Here is a 26,951-nt window from a genome sequence, read left to right on the forward strand (position 1 = left end):
TGATCCTTGCTTCCTAAACCTCATGTATGCTGCCTTCTTTCACCTGACTAGATTTTCCACCTCACTTCTCACCCATGGTTCCTTCACCCTACCATTCTTTATCTTCCTCACCGGGACAAATTTCTCCCTAACATCCTGCAGGATATCTCTAAACATCGAACACATGTGCATAGTACATTTCCCTGCAAAAATATCATTCCAATTCACACCCGCAAGATCTAGCCTTATTGCCTCATAATTTGCCCTTCCCCAATTAAAAAAAATTCCTGTCCTCTCTGATTCTATCCTTTTCCATGATAAAGCTAAAGGCTAGGGAGCAGTGGTCACTTTACCCCAGATGCTTACTCACTGAGAGATCTCTGACCTGATCCGGTTCATTACCTAGTACTAGATCTAGTATGGCATTCCCCCTGGTTGCCTGTCCACATACTCTGACAAGAATTCCTGCTGGACATACTTAACAAACTCTGCCCTATCTAAACCCCTGGAACTAATCAGGTGCCAATCAATATCATGGAAGTTATAGTCACCCATGATAACAACCCTGTTATTTTAGCACCTTTCCAAAATCTGCCTCCCAATCTGCTCCCCTGTATCTCCTTTGCTACCAGGGGGCCTATAGAATACCCCCAATAGAGTAACTGCTCCCTTCCTGTTCCTGACGTCCACCCATACTCACTCAAAAGAGCATCCTGCTACGTTACCCACCCTTTCTGTAGCTGTAATAGTATCCCTGATCAGTAATGCCACCCCTCCTCCCCTTTTTCCTCCCTCTCTATCCCTTTTAAAGCACTGAAATCCAGGAATATTGAGAATCCATTCCTGCGCTGGTGCCAGCCAAGTCTCTGTAATGGCCACTACATCATAATTCCATGTGTGTATCCAAGCTCGTAGTTCATCACCTTTGTTCCGGATGCTTCTTGCATTGAGGTACATACACTTCGGCCCCACTACCTTACTACCTTTACACCGTTTATTCTGCTTCTCTTTCCTCAAAGCCTCTCTCTGTTAGATCTGGCTGTACTCCATGAACTTCTTCCACTGCTCTATCGCTGCGGGTCCCATCCCCCTTGAAAATTAGTTTAAACCCTCCCGAACCATGCTAGCAAACCTACCTGCAGGGATATTGCCCCCCCCCCTCGAGTTCAGGTGTAACCCATCCAAAACTCTGCTCCCTGCACCAACTCCTCAGCCACGCATTCAACTGCCATCTCCTCCAATTCTTACCATCACTGACACGTAGCACTGGCAGCAATCCTGAGAACGCCACCCTTGAGGTCCAGTTCTAAACCCTTCTGCCTAGTTCCCGAAACTCACACTTCAGGACCTCATCCCTCTTCCTGCCTATGTCGTTGGTACCAACATTTATAAGGACTTCTGGTTGCTTTCCCTATCGTACCAGGATGTCGTGCACTCCGTCAGAGACATTCCGGACCCTGGCACCCGGGAGCCAACAAACCATGAGGGTGTCCTTCTCACGTCCACAGAATCTCCTGTCTGCTCCCCTGACTATAGAGTCTCAATTGACGACAACTCTCCTCTTCTTCGTCCCACCCTTCTGCACCACAGGGTCAGACTCAGCGCCAGAGGCCCTGCCACCGTGGCTCACACCCGGTCGGTCGTTCCCGCCAACAGTATCCAGGACGGTAAACTTATTATTCAGGGGAATGGCTGCATTAGTGCTCTGCACTACCTGCCTGCTCACCTTCGCTTTACGATTCTTTTCCCAACTATTGATGTCAAACCAGCATTTTGGTAGTTTTCTGTGTTATCTTTCCATTGGCTACTAAATATTTGCATCACACCTACTCTCCACCGAAAGAAATATGAAGTTATATCGTTTTAGAAGTTATTAAAGGTGTGTGCGCTGTCACAAAACCCTTGGTTTTACGACCACCAGAGTCTTAGATCCTGTCAGTTATCAGGCTACTGTCAACACTCTAGCATATCAAATGCTTCAGGAGAATTTGATGATTATCTTATTACGATTCTTCAAATTAACAGCACCCTATTAAGAAACATCCGATTACATACCTCTAAATTAACTAGAATAATAAAATGAATTTGAAACGTTGCAATGTTTAAACTTACCCAATTTGCAATCTGGCAGAGTGACAGTGGAATGTGTCAAGTTTGCATTAGTACTGGCGGAGGATAAGTTCCGACCAGTGACATTTAATGATGAAGTAAACGTACATAGAAATCAGACCTCACATTACTTCCTGGTCATACTCGCTGTTAAACATTCTCAAAATCGAACCTAAACTATTCACATCAGATGTAATACATTTTAAACAATTCTGTCAAAATGAACCGATGAACTGGTTGAAACGTAAAAAAGATTCAAAATACGTTTAATGGACGAGGATTACACACGCAGTTGATGTAATAATACGAAGGGACTTTGGTAGCTACAATGAAGTCTCTTTCGTCATTATATTTTTCTTTGTATTACTCTCCGGTTTCAGTAAGATAATGTAACATTTAGGTGCAAAAATGCAGACTAGCAGACCAAAACTTGATGCCCAGATAGCGAACATTTCCACAGCGACGGTGTATTTTCCCGGAGAGCTCACATAAGCTGGAATAAAAGTTATCCAAACAGCGCAAAAGATCAACATGCTGAAGGTGATGTACTTGGCGTCATTAAAACTGTCCGGGAGTTTTCTGGCGAGGAAAGCAAGCACCATACACACAATGGATAACAGAGCAATATAGGTCGACACCAAGTAAAAGGCGATCAATGAGCCCACGTTACATTCCAGAATAATGACGTCTCTGTAATAACTCATGTTTTTCAGGGGGTAGGGAGGTGAAACACCTAGCCAGACAACGCAAACTATAACTTGCAAAAAAGTAAGGACGACTACACCCAAGCGTTGCTGAAGGGGTCCGAACCAGTTCATCACGCTGCTGTTAGGAAGAGTTGCTTTAAAGGCAACCACTACAAGGATTGTTTTGCCTAAGATGCAGGAAATGCAGAGAACGAATACAATTCCGAAAGCTGTGCGTCGCAACATGCAAGACCAGCGGGATGGTTCTCCAATGAAGGCGAGGGAGCAAATAAAACAAAGCAGGAGGGCGAAGAGGAGCAGGAAGCTGAGCTCGGAGTTGTTCGCTTTGACCATAGGAGTATGTCGATACCGGTAGAAAATTGCAGCCGTGGCCAATGTAAAACACACTCCAACGAGAGCAAGGGTCACCAGTACAATCCCCAGGACTTCTCCAAAAGATAGAAACTCAATCTTCTTGAGAACACATTGGGTTTTTGCGTGATTGGACCAGTATTCTAGCGGACATTTGATACAATCCGTGGAATCTGCGAAAATGATCATTTAATATGATAGTGTGTGGGAGCTCGGAACTGTGGAAATGTGAGAAATTGCTGCATATCTCAGCACTTACCAGTGACGTTGCTGATCTGACCACTGGCGCACTCTACACAGTTAAAACAACATATCGGCTGCCCTTTCCGAGTGACTTTTCTTGTTCCAGGTCGACATGGTTCCGAGCAAGCAGCTCGTGGGATCTGCAGAAGAGGAAAACGTCCGGATGGTACTAATTGGATTTTAAAATAGTGCAGCTAAGCATGCTGAACAACTGACAGAAAGCCTTATAATTGAGCTTGAGAAGGAGGAAGAAACTAAATAATCAATGTACTTTGAAATAAGTTAATTATGGGGGATAATATAAATAAAGAATGAGAAGCTATACAGGGCAGTTGCTCAAACGACCACTTTGAGACTTGGGAAGTGAAGGTAAATGATTGCATCTGAACACATTCCTAACACATCCCAGGTTTCTCTGTTGTACCGTACTCTTCAGTGCTCTGACGCTCATGGTGTAACACCTACCTCGGTTGCTCCTCCCAAAGTGCAATATACCACACTGGTCTGCATTAAATTCCATCTGTATTTTCAACCCATTTTTCAAGCTGCTCCAGATCCGGCTGTTAGTCTCCTTGCTGCACATTACAAGCGACTGATACTCCTTGAACAAACTCCCATGCGGAAGATTGTCAAAGGCATTGCTGAATTTGTGGACTAATTTCCCGGGAGCCTCTGAAATTGATGAGACATGGCATTCCACCTACAAAGCCATGTTGATTATCCCTCATCTGTCCCTGTCTAACCAAGTACTTACATATCCGGCCCCTTGGAATACCATCCAATAACCTTACCACGGCTGATGTCAGGCTCGTCGGGCAAGAATTTACTGAACTATGCTTTGAGCACTTTTTAAAGTAACAAAAGAACATTAGCTAACCTCCAGTCCTCCTGCATTTCTCTCGAGGGAAGGCATGTTTTATATATCTCTGCGAGGGCTCCTTTATTTTCTGCACTCAACTCGAACAGAAAACACTTTGCCAAATCTTGGGGTTTATCCACGCTGATCTTCCTCAGCAAATACCTGCTTGACCTGTGGTCTGAATAGTATCCATGATTTCACTGCCTCTATGTCTCAATTCTATAGACTCCGAGTCAATCTTCCGACAAAACGCACAGATGGCAAACATCCATCGAAAATCTCTATCAGACCATAGACATAGGAGCAGAATGAGGCCATTGGCTCATCAAGTCTGATACACTGTTCAATCATGGCTGATCCTTTCTTACCCTCCTCACCCCCGCACCCCGCCCTTCTCCCGTAACCCCTGATTCTGTATTTAATCAAGAACCTATCAAACTCTGCCTTAAACACACTCAACAACTCTGGCCTTTGCAGGTGTCTGTGCTAATGGATCCACAAATTCACCACCCACTGGCTAAAGCAATTTCTTCGCATATCTGTTTTAAATGGACGCCCGTGTATCCTGAGGCTGTGTCCTCTTGTCCTAAACTCCCGAACGATGGGAAAACTCTTTCCACATCTACTCTGTACTGGCCTTGAAATAATCGAATGTTTTCAAACAGATCCGCCATCTCCATCCTTCTAACTTCCAGCGAGTACAAGTCAAAAGCCATCAAACTTTCCACGTATGATCAACCATTTCATTTCAGGAATCATCCTTGTGAACCACCCCTGGACTCTCTTCAATAGCAGCTCATATTTTCTTAGCTGAGATGCTCAAAACTGTTCAGAATACTCAAGGCTTCACCAGTGCCTTATAAAGCCTAAACATCACACCTTGAGCTCTTGTACTCTCTACCTCTTGAAATGAATGCCAAGATTGTATTTGCCTTCCACACCACTGTCATAACTTGCAAATTAGGCTTTAGGATGTTCTTCCCAGGGAGTCCCAAGTCGCTTTGGATCTCAGATTTTCGGAAGTTCTCCCCGTTTAGAAAATAGTCTGCACATTTATTTCTACTATTAAAACGCATGAAAACGACAAGAAGGCGGAGCTTGGGAGAGTAAATGTCCTAACGGCGACTCTTTCGCTTGCATCTTCAGAAACTGCTCTATTTCCATCTTTAATATTTCTATTTTTTTCCCTTTCAAAATTCTTTTGAAGACTCTGACCTGGAGTTACACACTGACTGCGATTCTTTGCGGGAATAGGACCCGTTCTCGGGGTTTCATAACTGGCCATTGTTCGGCACTCCAAGGGCTAGACCTAAGTGCTTCACTCGCCTTCGGAGGAGCGAGCTTTCGTGGATCTGGAAACGGCAGTGGCGGGGTGGGTGGGGGGGGGGGGGATGCGGTGGGGGATCGGAGGTGAGTGCCAGAGCAGAAGGCTGATGTGTCTTGAGAGATGGAAAATCTAAGACTGTATGTACAGAAACCGCAGGTTTATGTGCAGAGAGTTCGGAAAAAACGACGCAACGGACTTTTAATATCATAAACCAGGTAGTTGTTTGTTATGCTCTCCGTCTCGCTGTGAAACTGAGACGTCTCTTTCTTACTTATCAGAGAGAAGAGAGCCTGTACTATGTCGAATGCAGGGTGAACAACGTAATCTTTGGAGTACTGCGAGTCTGTGTCTTTGTTGTTGCCTTGCTAACGCTGGAGTACACGGTGGCGGGTGCCGGTGAGGAGGGGTGATTGTTGGTTGCTGCTGCTTACGCGCGTGAGGGAGGGAGCTGGCGTAATTCGTTCAGTTTTTGAGGGCACTCGTCTGTTTTTGTGGATTGTTGCGAAGAAAATGCATTGCTCTGACATTAAACGTACTTTTGAAAACTTTGAAAACATTTGAAGGCACTTGCCAACATTACATTTCATTTTCCATTTTCTTGCCTATTCTCCTAATTTGGCTAAGTCCTCTGCAGCCTACTTGTTTGCTCAAAATTACTCGCCGCATCATCAATCATCATGTTATTTGCAAACTTGGCAACAAAGTCATCTATTGCCTCTTCTAAATTATTGATATCCAGCATAAAAGTAAGCATCCCCACACCACCCCTTGTGGAACACTACTAGTCACTCCCAATCAACCGGAAAATTATCTCTTTATTCCCATTCACTGCCCCCTACCAATCAACGACTGCTCTAACTTTCGGCAGTAACTTCCCTGTATTACGATATCGAAGGCCTTCTTAAAGTCCAAATCTACAGCTACTGAGTCCGCGTTATCCCACTTTAACTTCCTCAAAGAATTCCAACACGTTCTTCAGGCAAGCTTAGAAGAACCCACGGTCAATTCCCCAATGTTTTGACAGTGACCCACTCAAATAATGGCTGCTCCTTTTATTGGATCTTGCTAATACAAAATCCAATGTCTCCTCGGAACATCGGCGCGCAAAATGTGCCGTCTGTCCCTGCTCGCCTCTTTTAGTGTTACCAGCAGTCAAAGCAAACCATCCCTCTCCTAGCCATGCAACTATTATACATTTCATCAATGTAGAAAAGTGCCATACCGCATTACGTCTTACGGTATTCCGTAAGGAGGACGTCAATTCGGAACACGTAAAACACAGACGTTCACATTTGCCATAAGCTCAAACGATTGAGAAATGATGCATTATAAGTACCACATAAAGTAGTGTCATATATTTCAGATGGCTGAAGATCTGTTACACGACCTGTAACCTTTGAATAAGGCGATCCCTCATTCTTCTAAGCTCGTAACAAAACAGGCTGAACTGTCGAGACTGCACCTTACATTAAGCTAGAGCAGAATCGACAATATCTATTTCTACAATATCACCTATATCACAGGCATGCAACTCTTTTTCATTTGCCAGTGTAAATGCATAATAAAAGAAGCCATACCATATTTCCAGCCGTGCTCCACCTGATTTTCTCGACATTCAGCGTTAGTTCGTGCCCTGCCGGAGCCGAGCCATCATAATATCCGACATTTGCAATGTCGACGCTCCCCTTGAAATTCGTTTGTACGTTCACGAATTCGTATCTTGGCACCGAGTCACCATTTTCATCAAAATATACGGTTTCTCCCGTTTTCGCCGTGAAATTCACGGTGCGGAGGTAGTGCAGCAACTAGGGAGGAAGGAATGAATGGAGGCTATTCTTGAACTGGTGCATGGATTTGGTCCACATAAGTACTGTCATGCAAATTTGCAGAAAACGTAAATGATTGCAATTTGTTACCTTGTAAGTAAAAAAAGAGCTGCATATTTGAGACTGCCGATGATCTAATCTTTCATCAATGGTTGATGCAAAAAATACTGCTAGTGAAACTCGACGGACCAGGCTTCAGTTGTGGCTGGAATTGGATCAACTGTCAATTTACCTCCTGAACTGTTGCCTGACCCAGTAATTCCCTGCCGCAGCTGGACTTTCAGCATTAATATTGGAGGCGGGTCAGAAGTATAACGCAGATATTTTGGGGAGAGTAGAGGGTGTTCGAGGAATAATACAGTTTGCCGTGGATCCCCAGGTATAGCCACTCAATAAGAAGGTGTGGGTTGTATATCTTAGGTATTTATTTAAAATTGTCCTCTGCGATTGCACGCCACTGGAAAGCCGAAACAGTGCAGCCCTTTTCGAACCAGTCTGTTGGAAGATGCCTCATCACCACTAATTAATACAGTGGAGAAAGTTCCATACGGATCTAATCACTGGAAAGCAGGAAATTTGTACCAGTGCCCTCGCCAACCTTCGTGCTAGCTAATGTCCTTGGCTAATGATCGAAGCGTGAATTACAGATATTGGTGGAGTTTGCACCTCCATAGATTAGCTACTCCATTCCACAATTACAGGTTAGCGTGCTCAATGTGGGGAAATTAGGCCTCAGGAGCAAAAAGTAAAGGTAATCTCACCCAGGCGAAGGGGAGGGATTTACAAATCACCGTTTCGTAGCTGTAACGGAGGCCAAAGGGAGTGCGGTGTTCATTAGCAAGGTCGAATAAAAACAATATAGGGGCAAGTGCAGGGATTATCGTTGGAGTGGGTCAGTGTTAGAAAAGGCAGCCTTTTGGTTTTGCCTCAGTAGGCTTCTCCTATAACCGCCGTGGGCGACACAAGTATGTGGTAAGCTTTTTCTTGCTCATTCATCATCTCTTAGTACATAGTCAGCGCAGTGAAAATGGCTCCAGTGACGGCGTGTGGTCTGTGCAAGCGATACGTGATTTCCGAAAGGCCTCCAAAGTCCAGAATAACCATATCTGTACCACATTCACCGAGCTACAGCCCCTCAGAGAACGTACTGAAGAACTGGAGCTGCGTCCCGAAATGCTTTTGCCTCATCAGGGAAACGGAGGAATTGATCGTCATCTGTCACAGACAGGTGGCCACTCCAAGGTTGCTGGAGGCATCTGAATGGGCGACTGAGAGTAACGGGAAGGAAACTAGGGAGTCGTTACAGAGCGCTCCTGTGGCCGTTCCCCTCTATAATTTATACCATAGCGACCGAGTTTCTGGGACTGAGACTGGCGGTGTGGTTCACAAGGAAACGTGGTAGAGGAGGATTGTAGCGGTGTTATGTGCCTCCAGAGAGAGAGTTGTGGATAGGAGAGGCTGTGGACGTGAGATAGAGGCCTAGATGGCATGTTGCCTTCCAGAGGCCAGTGTCAGCCCCGTCTCTGATCGGGTATGGGGGTGAATGGAATATGGTTTTTCATCAGGCGTGATGAAATGGCAGAGCGGAATCGATGGGTTGAATAGCTTAATTCAACTCCTCTGTCTTATGGTCTTATGGTCAAACTCAATGACCATCGACTCATAAGACAAACTAAGCAAATGATAAATAGCAGCTACTTGGAGGCTGAACCCCAAGGATGAAGGAGGTAGGTGAATGGTTAATTGTCAGGCAAGGAAAAGCGAATAGGAAGCCAGAACAGAGTACCCTTGTGGCCGTTCTCCTAAATCGAAAGTTTATAGTTTTCGACACTTTTAGGGGAGCCACTACAACCGTTTGTCTGGTACTGAATCTGGCGATGTGTCGTAGAAGGCATGGTGGCAGAGGAGGAATGCAGTGGTCATATGTGATTCCATAGTTAGAGGAGTAGCTTGGAGAGACTGTGGCACACTGTCTCACGGGTGCCAGGGTCAGATACTCTACATATTGGATATGGTACATGACATTCTAAAAGGGAGAGTGAGCAGCCTGACATTTTGGTACATATTGGTAACTTTTTAGGCATCCGTTAGTCTCGCGAGACCATGAATATGCGCCTTGCAAGGTTTCCAGGGCGCAGGCCAGGGCAAAGTTTTATGTAAGACCGGCAGTCGCCCATGCTGCAAGTCGCCCCTCTCCCTGCCACCAATGTTGTCCTAGGGAAGGGCACTAGGGCCGATACAGCTTGGCACCGGTGTCGTCGCAGAGTAATGTGTGGTTGTGTACCTTGCTCAAGGACACAAGACGCTGCCTCAGCTGATGCACGAACTAGCGACCTTTAGATCACTAGGCCGACACCTTAACCACTTGGCCATGCGCCAAAATACGTTGGTAATAATGTCATAGGAATTGGGAGGAACTTAGGAGAACAATGGCGCCTTTGGTTGCATCTTCGGAAACAGCTCTACTTCTATCTTCAATATCTCTATTTTTTGTATTTCAAGGTTCTTTTGAAGACGCTGATTGGAGTTACATGCTGACTTCGGTTCTTTGCTGGAATGGGACCCGCTCTCTGGATCTCACGACTGGCCGCTATTCGATATGCCAAGCACACGGCCTATTAGACTAGTACGCCTTCAGAGTTCTGGGATTTCGTGGCTCTGGAGACGGGCGGACTCGAGAACGGTGTCGCTGTAGGAAACGGGTGTGTCGTGGGAACGGAAGATCAAATGCAGCAAGCTGGCTGCTGGCTGTGTGCCCAGAGACCCGTTCTTTGGGCACAGAGCTCGGGAGAAGTGACGCAACAGGCTTTTAACATCGTAAGCAGCGAGTTGTTTGCTATGTCTTCCCTCTAGCTCTGTATTAGGGAGAGAGAGCCCGAGGTATCTCGAATACCAGGTGAACGAATAGTCTTTGGGGTACTGCAACTCCGTGTCTTTACTGATGCGTTGCTGCAATTTTGAGTGCTCTGTGGGGGCAACGATGTATTTTTTTTGCAAGTGGGGTAGGGTGTATGGTCGTTGCTTTGCTGCTGCTTATTCGTTGATGGGGGGAACTAGAGGTACTTTAGGGATCTAACATTTAACTGTCATTCATTTTTTAGGGCACTCTGTATTCTTGGACGTTTGTGAAGAAAAAAAATTCAAGATGTATATTGCGTACATTTCTGTGACATTAAATGCACCTTTGAAACCTTTGAGAAAGCAAAGAGAGAAGATCCGAAAGGGAGAACCAGATCGAATGCTGGAAAACAGAACCTCCAGCGTAAAAATCTATACCTGCTCATCGCACCATTGAGGGCAGGAATAGGGAAAGAGTTGGCAGTTAATGCGTGGCTGACAAACTGAGAGCACAGGGTCTAAAAGTTATAAATCATTGGGCTATCTTCTGGTGGATTAGAAGAATTTTGCAGGGTGATGGGAACCGGAATGATGGGCTGAGAATAGGACTTTTCGTTCACAAACGGCGGTAGTGTATAGTGAGGCTGTCAGCAAGAACAGGTAGATGATAGGGAGAATTTGTCAAGGGTCGGATCAGGTTCCATTTAAATTTACTTTGTTTGTGTTACGATCCGGACCGTTGACTCCCTGTTTCCCTTTAATTCCTTGTTTTTCCGTGTTCCTCGGGCTTGGCGATTACTCTCGAATGAACCAGCATTTATAAGACTGCGGCTTCAGCCGTTTGGCGCGAGAGCGTTAATGAAGTCACCGAAGCTAGAGCGAGCCAATGTCATCTGGTCGGAGCCAACTAAATTTCTTGCCAGAGCAAGCCTAGTCTCCTCCCGAAGCAAACGCCAGCAAACCGCCGTCCCTAGCCAGAGCGGGTCCGTCAAAGTTAACCCGCCGGTGTGAGTCAAGAGCTCGCCGCTAATTGCAGCTCAATTTTGCCCCGTTATAGTACTGTATATCGTTGCGTGGTTTCCGTACCCATGTCCTGTGTCTAAAAGGGGTCCTTGCCCCGTACCCTAGAAGGGTCCTGACCCTGTGTCAAGAAGAGTCCCGACTCAGTCCTGTGTCTAAGGTGGATTCCCGGCTCAGTGTTTTATGTCCTGTGTCTGAGTCCGTTAAATGAACAAGAAGAGTCCCGGCTCCATATCCTGTGTCAAAGGAGGAGTCCCGGCGCCATATCCTGTGTCAAAGGAGGAGTCCCGGCTCAATGTTCCTTGTCTCGTCTTTGAGTTCCAAGTACCAAGTCCATGTCTGGGTCCCGAGTTGCAAGTACCAAGTCCACGTCTGGGTCCCGAGTTGCAAGTACCAAGTCCATGTCTGGGTCCCGAGTTGCAAGTACCAAGTCCATGTCTGGGTCCCGAGTTCCAAGTACCAAGTCCATGTCTGGGTTCCGAGTTCCAAGTACCAAGTCTATGTCTGGGTCCCGAGTTCCAAGTACCAAGTCCATGTCTGGGTCCCGAGGTTCAAGTATCAAGTCCTGGCTCCGTGGTGGCAAGTATCAAGTCCTGGCTCTGGGGTTCCATGTATAAAGTCCTGGCTCCGAGATCCATGCTCGTTGTCCTGGCCCAGACCCTGAGCCCAGCCTAGTCCAGGACCTGAATCCCTGTCCATTACGCTTTTTCCGTTTCCGCTTTGCTCTCCTTGCAACGAGTAATAAACTCAATTTAGTTAACCCCACAAAACGTGTTTATGTCCGGCATTTGGGTCCACCCTTGCTCCGCACTTCTGACAGAATTGCAGTCAGTCCGACAGTTTGCAATGTGAAAGGAGGACAAATTTGAAAAGTTTGACTAAAATGGGATAGAACGTCTTAAGTTTGATAGCACGCAGTCTACGAAGCAGGATAGATCATCTTGCAGCCAGTCTGAAATTCGCAGCTGTGATGTTTTGGTATCACGGAGTCATTGCTGAAATTTGCTTCCAGCAGAAGTGGTTGAGTCAGGCTCGATGTTGTCGTTTAAAGTTAAATTCGATAGAAATATGGATAGGAAAGTAATGGAGGGTTGTGGGCTGAGTGCAGGTCGGTGGGACTAGGTGAGAGTAAGAGTTCGGCACGGACTAGAAGGGCCGAGATGGCCTGTTTCCGTGCTGTAATTGTTATACGGTTATATGTTATATGGAAATACGTTTCTAATTGGCAGCTTAATATCCAAGGATACATAATCTGAGGAGGCAGATTGTCTGTATTGGTAAACAATTAAATCTAATCTATAGAAACAGGTGACATAGAATCCTTGTGAGTAGATTTAAAAAATCTCAAAAGTAAGAAAACTACGAAGATAGGAGTTATTTACAAGCCTTCGAACAGTAGCCAGGATATGGTCTAAAAATTACAGCGGGCGATAGAATGAGCATGTCAAATAGCCTATGTTAGCTTAGCCACAAGGTATTTCAATACGCAGATAGATTGAAAAATCAAGCTGATGCTGGCTCCTAAGAGAGAGAATTAGTGAACTGGATCCTCGATGGATTTTTCTGGAGCAGAGTTGTCGTTGAGCCCACTAGGGGGATGGGGGTGTCCTGTAATAAACCGGATATGATAGGGAGATCAAGTTATAGAAGCTTTGGGAAACAGCAATCATAAAACGATAGGTTTCACCGGGCGATTGGAGAGGGAGAAGCCAAAGTCAGTGCTGTAAAGGGAACTACACAGGCACGAGATAGAAGCGTGTGGAAGGGGACCCTAACAAGGGGAAGGTAGAGTAACAGTTGCTTGAGCTTCTGGGAAAAAAATCGGAAGGCGTAGGGGAGATAAATGCCAAATGAGGCGAAGTATTCTAAAGGCCTGCCTCATGATGCAACTAGCTGACAAAGGAAGTCAAAGTCAACATAAATGTAGAAAAGGAGCGCATATAAGTAAAGCACAAATTAAAGGGAATTTAGAAAAGGGGAATTATAAAAAAAGCTACAGAAGACCACTAAAAACATAAGTGGGAAAGCTGAAATATAAAGGCAAGCAGCCAAAAATATCCAAAAATTGACACAAAAACTTTCTTTCCCAGATATATAAAGAGTAAAAAAGTTAGGACTAAGTATCAGGCGGCTGGAAAAAAGGTGGAGAAGAAACAGTAACAGGGGCAAGCAAAAGGCAGACCAACGGAATGAGTATCTTGCATCAGTTTCGCAGAAGAAGACATGAGTAGTATGTTGGAAGTTCCGGAGTGTCAAGGGGCAGAAGTGCGTGCTGCTGCGATTACTACGGAGTTGGTGCTTGGGAAACAAAAAAGTTTGAAGGTAGATAAGTCACCTGGATCTGATAGACTGACCCCCAGGATTCTACACGTCGTAACTGAGAGATGGTGTGGGATTTAATAATGATCTTTCAAGAATCAGTAGATTCTGCTTAGCTCGGAAGGACTGTCACTTCACTCTTTAAGAAGGGAGCGAGACCAGAAGCTAGAAAGTTATTGGCTAGTTACCCTGACCACAGTGCTTGGGACTATTTTGGAATCGATTGTTAAGGATGCTGTTTCCTGGTATTTGGAGTAACATGACAAACTAAGCCAAAGTAATCGTGGTTTTCTTAAGGGAAAATCATGCCTGACAAATCACTTGAAATTCTTTGAAGAAATAACAAGAATAATAGACAAAGCAGAATCAATGGATGTCGTGTACTTCGATTTTCAGAAGACCTTTGAGAGTGTGCCGCACCTAAGGCTGTTAAACAAAATAAGAGTCCATGGTTTTCCAGAAATAGATCGAGCAACGACTGACTGGCACGAGGCAAAGAGTGGGAATAACGTGAAACTGTTCGGAATGTCTGCTGGTGACTAGTGATGTTCCACAGCAGTGGTGTTTTAAGTTATATGCAAATGATCTGTACTATGAAATTGATGGCATTGTGGTCAAGTTTGCTGAGGATACGAAGACAAGTGGAGAAGAGGGTATTATTGAGGAAGACGGTTGGCTGTAGAAGGACTTAGGCAGATTATGAGAATGGACAAATATGTGGCAGATGCACGACAGTGTCGCTAAGTGTGTGATCATGCACTTTGTTAGCAGGAATAAACTATAGATTATTTGCAGAGCTCCGGAAAGTTTAATTTGCAGTTTAATCCGTGGTGAGGTAGAAGAATGAAATTTCTGCGTTCCTTTCAAGAGGACTCGGATACAAAAGCAGGGATGTAATGTACTGTAAGGCACCGGTTAGGTGGCACCTGGAATATTGTGAGGAGTTTAAGAAGGGATGTGCTTTCGTTGGAGAGGTTTCAGAAGAGATCAACAAGAATGATTCCGGTAATGAAATGGTTATCATATTTGCAGCGGTTGAAGGTTCTAAGCTTGTTTTCTCTAGAATTAAATAGAATGAGTGGGGAATATTACTGAATCCTATTGAATGTTGAAAAGCCTAATAGAATTGATATGAAGAGGTGTTTCATTTGGTCATTTGGTGGGAGATTGTAGCACCAAGGACTACAACCGCAATACAAAGCGATGTCCATTTGGTATAGAGTTTGGAAGAATGTTCTTTACCAAAAGGAGGTGAACCTGTAGAGTTCGCTGCTATAGGAGCTGTGGAGCGAGGTAATATGGTGCAGTTCAGGCCGAGCTTGGTAGTTTCTTGATTAGTCACGGTGTGAAAAGTTATGGGAACAAGCAAGAGCATATATTGAGATGAAAATCGATCAGCCATACAGAATTGGCGGGGCAGAATCGAAGGGTCGAATGGCCTAAATCAGCTCCTATGTCTTATTTTCTTATGGTCTAAACCGCTTTCTTAGAATTAATTTTTGATCGGCACAAATAGAATTGTTTGCTAAAATATAGCCGTCAGTGTTTGATTACCCGCATATGAAAATTGAAAGATATAAGCCACAAACTACAATCATACCTGTCGGTGATGTCTATTTGCTGCTTTGTTTGATAATGATATAGACCTACCTGCCAAGGCTCGAAATTTGCAATATGAGCACATGAGTTATTCACAAAGGGTCCGTCTCCTTCCACACAGGTGAACATGTCGTGCAGTGCGTGAGCAATGGAGTAGACCGCTTTATACACGTGGTATGAACTACCATCCATTATCGCTGGAAGATAGCTATTTTCTATCCCTTCTATCTGTTCCGTTCCAGTGCATTGCCGAACTTGATCTTGAGAGTTATCTGGAATTGTCCCGTTGTCTATGCTAAAGGAGCAGGTGAATAAATTTTCCCAAAACTCCATCACCAAAATATTGTCAGGGAAATTGGAAGGACGGACGTTATGAAGATAATCTCTGAGGTCATCTATCTCTGTCCTTTGCGTGGCTAGACCAATTGTCCCGGTGAGATAAATTGCTCTTTGTTCAGGTGGAAGAAAGTGTCTTGTTACCCAGGATTCACTTCCAATCCATTGGATTCCGGTTACATTTTGCTGCCAAATCTCACTCAATAAAATTCGCATTTCACCAGGGTGAACAAAGGCCACTACCACTTTAGTAGACGCCTGTTTAATGATCCGGACAACTCTACTGATTTTCTCTGCTGGGTCGGTCCTGTAAAATGATTCTGAGTAGGCAATGCAGACACCAAAGTTTTCCACATGCTCCACAAATTCTTGCATTGCCAAATTACCGTAATCAGTGTTACTTCTAATGGTTCCAATCCAAGTCCAGCCAAAGGTTCTCACCAGTTCAGCGAGGATTTTAGACTGGTACTGGTCGCTAGGGATAGTTCTGAAAAAAGTGGGATATTCTCCCTTATCGCTGAGACAGGAGCAGGTGGAGTAGTGACTAACCTGTAGAGAAGGAGATAAATTGATAAATCCCCGGCTTGTGTTTTTAAATGAAATTGACTGATGTACTTTTTTTGGTTCGTGGTGATATTTTTAAAATCCTCTGCAATAACTATGAAGAATGTGAAAAATATAAAACCGGAATTACTGAAATAATTTGCATTCTACCATAAACTACTTATTTTTCTGGTACTAAAACTTGATAAGACAAATCACGATAATTACATTCGTTTCTGGTCACTGCATTACAGGAGCGAAGTTGAAGCGTTGAAAGAGGTGCAGAAGAGATTTACTGGATTTCTGACTGGATTATATGGTATATTCTATAAGGAGAGTTGTGATATATTTATATTCTTTTCACCAGAATGTCTGAGCCTCAGGAGAGAACTGACAGAGGTTCATGAGAGGCATTGACAGTGTGGATTACCGGTATCTTTCTTCAATGTTTAAATGTTTAAAGCAGAGAACGTGTATTTAAAGTGAAAGTGGTTATGCTTAATATAGATTTGCCAAGCAAATGTTTTACCCAGAGGGTGAAGGTGCCTGCATTACGCTGGCAGGGTGAATTGTGTAAGCAAATAAGAGGGACCTCTTTATGAGACCGAACGAAGTGATGAGGGCAGTGCATACACAAAGGCACCAGTTTAATTATGATTTTGATTAATTACTTTGGCCGAAGGCTCCGATCTTGAGCTGTTGTTTAAAAAGGGCTAAATATATTTTCTTTTACAGTTAATTACTAGCAATGGTTCATAACTTATTCTGGTGGAAATAAGTGACCCTCCGTTTGTCGAGGCCGACCATAGAAATTGCGGCCCACCTCTCTGCATGATGCGGAAGACAGGGCAGTAGGATGTGGAGAGTGAACAACTACGCGTGCTGCAGGCCCCCCACCTATCTACTCAGCTGATGAATTCGAAGAAACAGCGTAGACCGACAGTGTTTGACAGCAGAAGCTTTACTGGAGTTGCTCGTCCGCGTTGAACTCAGCTTCGACTGCCTTAGGAAGCTCACCTTAGGAATTTTCCTCTGGGATTCATCCTGGAGCTTTCCCCATGAGTGGGTATATCAGCAAGACAGGATAAATCTAAGGGCAGAGTTTTCCTTTTCTTTGGATAAGTTGTAGACTACGGCTAACGAGCCCCATCCACTGGAAGCGACTGGTTTAAAGCTCCAGAAAATTCGCATTTCCCCTCTCTCCCGTCAGTGGAAACGATTCATCCGGGCCTAGTAGTTCAGTCATAGGAGAAGGCAAGGAGCTACACTTGGTATAAAAGGCTATTTAAGACACACGGTATTGGGAGCACTTAATAATTAGTGTGAGCTTATCTGCACTAATTCCCTGATCTATAACACCTTCCGGAATCTCTGCTGGATATCAGGTCGATAGAATATTGTATATGATGGATATCAAGCACTCTAAAATCTAAATACCTCTAGTAACGATTTTATTGTGTTACTATAGTCCTAAATTAAGGCGCGTGAAGATCATATGTTTGTGTTCCTGCGAATAATGATACGATACCTCCAGAGTAAAAATGAAATAAAATATTTGACACATTACCAGCGGAATCCCGAAGGATCCCATTGTCCTTGCGGCTACGATGGAATTTGTAGATAAATCGCAACCAACAATGGCAGCGACGTTGGAGGAACCTCTACATTGAGGGAATTCAATCGATTCCTCTTCTCCGTTGATCAAAGCGAGCACTGCTTTCGAGGCAATTGCGGGGGAGGAGCAGTCATCGTGTATCTGATACCCGAGTGTAATCCCCGGGAGGAGAATCTCATTCTGGTTTATTTCTTCAATGGCAAAAATCATTGTTTGCACCAGTCGGAAGATTTCAAAATCAAAGCTGTGGGATAAATGTTAGATGAGATAATAAAAGTGCCCAGATTCCGAATTTAATCAGATGTCACGTCAATGTCTTAAAATATAAATGTTTTCTTGTTGTCAATAAAGGATATTCACAGTACTGACCTGGGCTCGGGAGGCACAGTGGATCTTGTTTATTTCACCAACTCAAGATACCAAACCCGCTCCACTTCACAAAAGCAAAACAGGAGCCAATGCATGCCAAAGGAGAATACACGAGAGGAACCATAATTTCAGTAATACACAGCGCTCGGATAACCAGATCAAAACAGCACATAGATAATGCCGGAGGAACTTAACAGGTCGGGAGGTATCTACAGAGGGAAATGGATAGTCACTCTTTGTGCCTAGTCCTTTCATCAGGACTGGAAAGGACGCGTGGAGTATTTCACATAGTTGAAGAAGCGGAGCCTGGCCGAAGCACAGCAGCCTCTCCAGTCATGCTGAATGGTTTCTTCATGAAATATCGACCCTTTATTCCCCTCCATAGAGACTGTTCACCCACTGAGTTCCTCCAGAATTCAGTTTGTGCTGCTTAAGATGTTCAGCTTCTGCAGACCGGCTTAATCCTGCGTTACGAGGACTGATTCCGCTCTGGCAAAGCGATTTCTAATGGTTGTTCTGTCAGGTTATTCACAGAGAATGATTAGAAGATTCCTTCAGACGTTTTAAATTCCGGTGGCGTTGCTGGAACTAATATGGATCCAACGTATATTGACATAAAATTTGGGTGGAGTGGACACATAATAACTCATAATATAAAGTGTATCCGCTTCTTCTGCAATTACGATATTTCTGAAAATACATCTGAGTGATTTTACTTTAATGAAAATGCAAATAGACAATTGAACAGACCATTGAACAGTTCTGGAGAGGGAAGAAGACTATCGGCCAACGATGTTGTGCCGAACCATTTATACTACTAACACACAAAATACTGGAGTAACTCTACAGTCCAGGTAGGTTCCGATGAAGGGTCTCGGCCTGAAACGTCGACTGATTAGATTAGATTATGAGGACACTCAGTCCTCGTTTATTGTCATTTAGAAATGCATGCATTAAAAATGATACAATGTTCTTCCAGAATGATATCACAAGAAACACAGGACAAACCAAGACTAAAACTGACAAAACCACATAATTATCACATATAGTTACAACAGTGCAAAGCAATACTGTAATTTGATAAAGAGCAGACAATGGGCACGGTAAAAAAAAAGTCTCAAATTTCCGATAGCCTCATCATCTCACGCAGATGGTAGAAGGGAGAAACTCTCCCTGCCATGAACCTCCAAGCGCCGCAAACTTGCCGATGCCGCACCATTGGAAGCTCCCGACTGCAGCCGTCTCTGAGTCCGTCCGAAAACTTCGAGCCTCCGACACCGAGCACCAAGCACCATCATCTGCCAAGCGCTTCGACTCCGCCCCGGCCGTCCAGCAGCAAGCAAATCCAGGAGGCGGGGCCTTCCCCTCCGGAGACTCTGGATCATACAGTAGCAGAAGCAGCAGCGAACCAGGCATTTCAGAAGTTTCACCAGATGTTCCTGCGTGCTCTCACGTCTGTCTCCATCAAATCAGGATTGTGCACGGCACCCTACTTGGCAGATAACAGACATCACCACCGGAGTGGCCGCTGTGAGCTGCGTAGCGCGGCCATCTTCTCCTCCCGCCGAGAATTACTCTTACAAGAATTACTCTTTTCCATCGATGCTGCCAGGCCTGCTGAGTTCCTCAAGCATTTCGTGTGTGCTCCTTGGATTTCCAGGAACAAAGAATTTGCCTTAATTATTTTGGCTCTTACATGTGGGAATAAAAGTAATTCTTTCTGCATATACCATGTCCCTATCCCCACCACTGTCATTATCTACACATTCATATGCCGATAACATTTTAAATGTTTTATATTTGCTTTGTCTCCTACACCCCCAGCAGTGTGTTTCAGAGACCCACCAATCTCGGCTTATAAAATTATCCGGGCATTTCCTTTCAACTTGGCTCTTCTCACCTATGTCCTCGAGTTTTAGACATTTTAATCCTTGGATAATTATGCTGGCTGTCTATTCTACCCATATCTCTCATAATTTTATAAACTTCTCTCAGGCTTCCCCTCAAAATCCGCTTCTCTGCAGAAAGCGAGCCAAGTTTGTGCGACCTACTCTTATAGCTCATGCCCTCTGATGACCCCGAATGAATGAAATACTACAGGTACGGCCGAACTAGAGTGTTAATAACAACATAAAAATCAGATCAACGCTTTGCTAGTCCTTAAATCGTGTCACACCGTTAAAGTAGCTAACTGTTCAAACCTATTTTAACTCTCAGGCTCTTCCAGCTTGTGTTCATCTAGGGGAAACAGCGTTCGGTCCCGCCAGATTGGGTGATCAAGTTTGTGTGGACGCTATGTAATGTACCCCCAGTTACAAACCCACAACGCAAAATGTCAGATAGTGCACCATATGCAATTAAATGATTGAACTTTATGAATCTTAATCTGAATATAGGCTTAGTAAAGAAATTAAAAAAAGCGGCCTAAGTCAAGTCAAAAGTTCATGTTGGAGCTCACTCAGTAGTCATTCTTCCACCATTGGTCTCCTCCGAACGTCGCCGACCTTCGGACCCTCAGATCCCCGTCCACTCCGTCCGGTGGTCTACCAGCCCTCTCCGCACGCGTCTTCCCTATTGATCTCTCCTCGATAAAAGACCGCGAAAAAAACAACTTTCCAGGTACACAAGACAAAGCAACAATCTCGGATTGGTTAACATGCATACTACAGTCCTGTTATCTCCAGCCATAACCCTAATATTGCTGCTACAGAAAAACGTTAGCTCAGCAGTGAATGCTACAGAGACGCCATTACATTAGCCTTAGCAGTGAATCATTACAAAGAAGCCATTACATTAATAACATCGTAGAAAAACCCATTTCCAAGATTTCAATGTTCATAGATGCTGAAACCTCCTTTCATTAGCATAGTTGCAGTTACATTGTACCCACGCAATTACAAAGCTTCAAAGGCTTTCGGGAAGATACTTGGATAGTACATACGGAGATAATGCGGGGTATCTGATTAATGTCGGGAGGCAGGACGGTCGGCATAGTCAATGTGGGTTGAAAGGACCAGCTGCGAGCTTCTCTGATTCATGATACTGTGACTGCCAACATCGTTCAGGTTGTTTGCCAATTAAAATAGAAGGTAGAACACTATCAGAAACTATATTTAGAAACTGACACTATTTGGCAGTTCCCACTGAAAGTACGATCTTTTGTTATCGATCCAGCAGAGAAACCATCCAATTCAGATGCACCACAGCTTGGAATGGCAACTTCGGAGAGTTGTGGGCACTGAGCCGCCCATTATGGAACGCACCTCACCACGACCGCCATATCCGTACTTTCTCAGTAAAGCGGCCAGCATAACCGAAGGCCCCACACACCCAGACTTTCTTGCTTCCATTGCGCAGAAGATAGAGCTACAGCACACATACAATTATGCACAAGTAATTTTTCTACCCCGCTGTAATAATAATATCGAATGCTCCCGAATTGCAATAAGATGGGGAATGTCTAAACAGTATCAATCGACCCCGTTTGGCACTTTATTGACAATTTGCACCGCATTTTCTCTTTAACTGTCACGATATATGCTGAATTTTGTTGTTGCATTCCTCAACACACCGTTTTAAGGAAATAATATATGCGTTTTTATGTTAAATGAACTGCAGGAGGTGTCAGTGTAACAAGGTGAGAACGTCAGATGCTTCGACAACAAAAACGGGGAGAAATTCTGTATAAATTTCACCCGATTGTGGTACATACTTTGTGACACCGCAACAGATGCACATGATCTTTCTCTGCTGGTTAAGAATGGCATCAAATCAGTGGAAATATGTGACATATCGAAATCAACTTGAAATTTCATCGGGAGAAAGCAAAATCTGACATATCAATATTTCAGAGGAGTAAAGGAATTTACAGTGGTATGGGAGAGATGTTGGAACAAGCTGCTGGCAGAAATGACAGTGGAGAAGCTTCTGGGAATCGATTCTGGGAAAATAAGTAAGGGGCAGGACGGTTGTATTCCAAAAATGAAAAAAAATACTCAAATGGTAAAATTTATCAACCGTGGGAGGCAAGGAAGTCAACTCTAACACAAAAACAAAAGAGAGGGCACACAACAAATCACAAATTAGCGGCAAGGCAGGGTATTAGGATTGGGAAGCTTTTAAAAACCTGCAAAGAGCAACTAAAAGAATCATTCGAAGGAAAAAAATGAAGTATAAAGGCAAGGTTGCACAATGTATCAAAGTAGATAGTAAAAGCTTTTTCAAGTATGTAAAGAAAAATCAGAAATGAGGGTGCATATAGGACAACAGTAAAATGTGGCTGGGTAAATAGAGTAATAATAACGGGAGACAAAGATATGGCAGGCGAAATGAATACTTTCATCACTCTTCACAGTGCAAGACACGAGAAGTGTGCCAGTTCATGTAATGTGTGAAATTAGAGAAATGAGTGCAGTTAATATTACAAGGCAGAAGGTGCTAGAAAAGCTGAAAGATCTAGGGGTACATCAGTCACCCGTACCAGATGAACTGCAATTCTGGGTTCTGAAGGAGGTTGTGGAGTCATTAGAAAAGATCTTTCAAAAGTCATTGGACTCTGTCCTGGTGCCAGGGAAGTGAAAAATTGCAAATAGTACTCCACTCTTTCAGAAAGGACGAAGGCAGCAGAAGAAAAATTATAGAGCAGTCAGTCCGTCCTCGGTGGTTGGGAAGATGTTGGAGTCTACTGGCAAGGACGAGGTTAGGGAGTACTTGCAGACATAGGACAAGATAGGACAAAGTTAACATGGTTTCCTTAAGGGAAAATCTTGCCTGACGAACCTGTTCAAATTCTTTGAGGAGATTACAAATTTGATAGATAAAGGGGATGCAGTGGACGATGTTTATTTGGACATTCAGTAGGTCTTTGACTTGGTGCCAAACATGATACAGCTTACCACGTTAAAAGTCCAATGTATTACAGGAAAGTTAGTAAGATGATTAGAACATTGATTGATTGGTAGAAGGTAGAGTGAGATTGAAAGGATCCTGTCTGGTTGTCTGCTAGTAACTTGTTAGTGTTCCGCAGGAGTCTGTGTCGGGATTGCTGCTGGTTAACCTATGTATATTATGATTCAGGTGATAAAATGTGTCTTTGTTTTCAAGTTTGCAGATGATACGACGTTTAGTGAAGGGGCAGGTTGGGTTGAGGAAACAGGTAGGCTGCAGAAGGCCAGATAAATTAGGAGAAAGTGCAAGAAAGTGGCAAATGAAATACAATGTCGGAAATGCATGGACATGCACGTTGTTAGTGGAAATAAATGGACAAACTATTTTCTAAACGGGGAGAAAATCCAAAATACTGAGATAAAATGGGACTTAGGAGTCCTTGTGCAGAACAACCTAAAGGTCAACGTGCAGATTGAGTCGGTGGTGAGGAAGACAAATGCAATGTCAGCATTACTCTCAGGAGGTCTAGAAAACAAGAAAAGGGATGTGATTCTGAGGCTTTATAAGGCACTGGCAAGGCCTCACCTTGAGTATTTTAAACAGTTTTGGGCTCTTCATCTGAGCAAAGATGTGGTGGTATTAGAGATAGTCCAGAGGGCGTTCCCAAGGATCATTCCTGGAATGAAAGGGTTCTTATATGAAGAAATTACAATAGCTCTAAGTTTGGCCTCGCTGAGATTTACAAGGATTATGTGGGATTGCATCCAAATCTTTGGAATGTTGAAAGACCTAGACAGAGTAAATGTGGAAAGGATGTTTCCTAGAGAGATGGTGGTGGGGTGAGGGATGTCTAGGACAAGAGGATTAAGCCTCAGGATCGGGGGCCTGCATTTCCAATAGACATACGAAGAAATTTCGTTAGACAGAGCGTGGTGAATTTGAGGAATTTCTTACTACAGGCATCTCTGGAGGCGTGGTCGCTAGTAATGCTGACATTGTATTTAAGGCAGGGATTGATAGCTTCTTGATTGGACAAGGCATCAAAGGTTACGGGATGAAAGCCGGGAATGGAATCGAGATGGGGAAAACAGCATCAGCCGTGAATGCAACGCACACAAAATCCTGCTGGAACGCAGCAGGCCAAACCCTCGAAGGGTGTCGGCCCAGAACGTCGACTGTGCTTCTTCCTACGGATGCTGTCTGGCCTGCTGTGTTCCACCAGCATTTTATATCGGTTGCTTGAATTTCCAGCATCTGCAGATTTCCTGGTGTCAGGCATGATTGCTTGGCGGAGCAGACTGGATGGGCCAAATGGCTTAATTCTGCCCCTAATTCTGATGGTTATATGGTCTTATGACAACCCGATTATACGTCACAACATTGCACGTAAAATCAGCATTTCCTTAACATTAAAATTTTGCATTCCTGAATAAAATCAGTACAATCGTGATCGAAGTCAGACTCTGAATCTACGGCCTAATGCCTTGGTGACGGATAGTGTTCATACTAAGAAAAAAACAAATATACGAGCTACTGGAGAAACTGAACGGGTCAGACAGTATGTAGACTTGGTGAACGCGTCGAGTCGAAACATTGCCTGTATATTTCCATCTACAGATCCTGCCCAACTCGCTGAGATTTTTCAGCTGACTGTTTACATTAACTGCTGACTCCAGCACTGCCGGCTTTTGCGTCTGCATCGATTATATCTCCCAAGTGGATTACTGAACATCTATCATAGAACTAGAAACATAGAAACATAGAGAATAGGTGCAGGAGTAGGCCATTCGGCCCTTCGAGCCTGCACCGCCATTCAGTATGATCATGGCTGATCATCCAACTTAGAACCCTGTACCAGCCTTCCCTCCATATCCCCGAGCCCTTTAGCCACAGAGGTCATATCTAACTCCCTCTTAAATATAGCCAATGAACTGGCCTCAACTGTTTCCTGTGGCAGAGAATTCCACAGATTCACCACTCTGTGTGAAGACGTTTTTCCTAATCTCGGTCCTAAAAAGCTTCCCCTTTATCCTCAAACTGTGAGCCCTCGTTCTGGACTTCCTCAACATCAGGAACAATCTTCCTGCATCTAGCCTGTCCAATCCCTTTAGGATTTTATACGTTTCAATAAGATCCCCCCTCAGTCTTCTAAATTCCAACGAGTATAAGCTTAGTCGATCCAGTCTTTCATCATATGAAAGTCCTGCCATCCCAGGAATCAATCTGTTGAATCTTCTTTGTACTCCCTCTATGGCAAGAATGTCTTTACTCAGATTAGGGAACCAAAACTGCACACAATACTCCAGATGTGGTCTCACCAAGGCCTTTAACAATTGCAGTAGTACCTCCCTGCTCCTGTACTCGAATCCTCTTGCTATGAATGCCAGCATACCATTCGCCTTTTCCAGTGCCTGCTGTACCTGCATGCCCACTTTCAATGACTGGTATATAATGACACCCAGGTCTCGTTGCACCTCCCCTTTTCCTAATCGGCCACCATTCAGATAATAAAGTTTTCCTGTTTTTGCCACCAAAGTGGATAACCTCACATTTACCACATTAAATTGCATCTGCCATGAATTTGCCCACTCATCTAACCTGTCCAAGTCACCCTGCATCCTCTTAGCATCCTCCTCACAGCTAACACTGCTGCCCAGCTTCGTGTCATCCGGAATCTTGGAGATGGTGCATTTAATTCCCCCATCTAAGTCATTAATATATATTGTAAACAACTGGGGTCCCAGCACTGAGCCTTGCCGTACCGCACTAGTCACCTCCTGCCATTCTGAAAAGGTCCCGTTTATTCCCACTCTTTACTTCCTGTCTGCAACCAATTCTCTATCCACATCAATACCTTACCCCCAATACCGTGTTCTTTAAGTTTGCACACTAATCTCCTGTGTGGGACCTTGTCAAAAGCCTTTTGAAAATCCAAATATACCACATCCACTGGCTCTCCCCTATCCGTTCACAGCACATCGTTTGCAGCATCATATTGGAAAACCATTGACTGATGAGATCGGATCCTGGTAGTTCGGATTTAATGGACACACTCCTTTAGGTGAATACTCAATTCCCAAACGAAGCGTAGCGATACCTCATCAAGCACCTTCCTCAGTGAAGATGCACCGTCAGACGTGTTTTACTAGGATCTCTGAGCTGGAAGCCAGACGCAATTGCGCTGTTCAATACAACCGCACGATGAAGAAACGTAAGGCATATTATTACCTTCAAAGCTGTATTTTTCTGCATGATTTTGCTTTAATCTCAGAGTGGCAGTGGAAATACTGAATAACAACATTTATGTTTTTAAGACACAAGAAGACGTTAATTCAACTATTTGCGCTTGAGGTACCATGGTAAAATTAACAATTCACCACGCTGCCGAAGAACAATAAAGGACAATGTCAACGGTACACGAAATTATCGACTCATAATTAGCTCTAAATTTGAAAGATTGACTCAATGAGTGAAAACAGTTTCTCTTAGACGGCGTGATAAGGAAATGTCGGTCTACAAGACGTAAGCTCACCTTATGCACTCAGTACTTTTCGGTGTAAAGGTAAACGTATGGAAGTCATGAATCGGATCGTGTATTGCGAATATTCCGCCAAGAATGACATCACCATCCTTGACTAAGTCCGGCAAACTGTCTTTTGATCGACGCTTACAGAGGATCCCATGCGTTTCTGGCGCGGCGGCGAGGAACATGAAAAGCAGAAATTGAGACATTGTTCTGTTACATGGACCTGTCACGGTCAGATCATCGTGTATTTATATTGTCTCTAATACGAAATGAAGTCCCAAAGAGGTTCAAAAGTGCAACCATAGTTATAATGTATTATGTTCCCCGTGATGATATGGTACCTTAGGGACACCTGTATTATTCTAGGTACATCTGATTAATGCCTGGGGAATTTTTTAGAAATATGAAATAACGTTTATTCGATGCATGTAAGTCTGCTCTCCCAGCAGGGTGTAAAGATTTTCCAATGAATTAAGAAGAAACCTGGAGTGTATAAGG

General features: G+C 44.0%; 1 protein-coding gene across 1 annotated transcript; it reads right to left on the bottom strand.

Annotated features, from left to right (window-relative positions):
* Nucleotides 1-2,411: 2,411 nt before the first annotated feature.
* Nucleotides 2,412-26,572, bottom strand: LOC140195836 (extracellular calcium-sensing receptor-like). Its single transcript, XM_072254472.1, has 6 exons — nt 26,460-26,572; nt 17,624-17,915; nt 15,229-16,062; nt 7,153-7,380; nt 3,406-3,529; nt 2,412-3,319 (listed from the first exon to the last, which is right to left on the bottom strand). The coding sequence occupies exons 2-6, from the start codon at nt 17,879-17,881 to the stop codon at nt 2,412-2,414; spliced, it is 2,352 nt and encodes a 783-aa protein (XP_072110573.1). The 5' UTR covers nt 17,882-17,915; nt 26,460-26,572.
* Between the last annotated feature and the right edge of the window lie 379 nt (nt 26,573-26,951).

This window comes from Mobula birostris, chromosome 4 (genome assembly GCF_030028105.1).
Source record: "Mobula birostris isolate sMobBir1 chromosome 4, sMobBir1.hap1, whole genome shotgun sequence".
NCBI classification, from domain to species: domain Eukaryota; kingdom Metazoa; phylum Chordata; class Chondrichthyes; order Myliobatiformes; family Myliobatidae; genus Mobula; species Mobula birostris.

Excerpts from the sequence above, each read along its gene's own strand:
- LOC140195836 (XM_072254472.1), bottom strand. The coding sequence starts at position 17,881 with ATGATTTTTGCCATTGAAGAAATAAACCAGAATGAGATTCTCCTCCCG. Across the intron at positions 3,530-7,152 it reads GGAGCACGGCTGGAAATATG|ATCCCACGAGCTGCTTGCTC; the intron begins GTATGGCTTCTT and ends CCTCTTCTGCAG. Across the intron at positions 3,320-3,405 it reads TCAGATCAGCAACGTCACTG|ATTCCACGGATTGTATCAAA; the intron begins GTAAGTGCTGAG and ends TCATTTTCGCAG.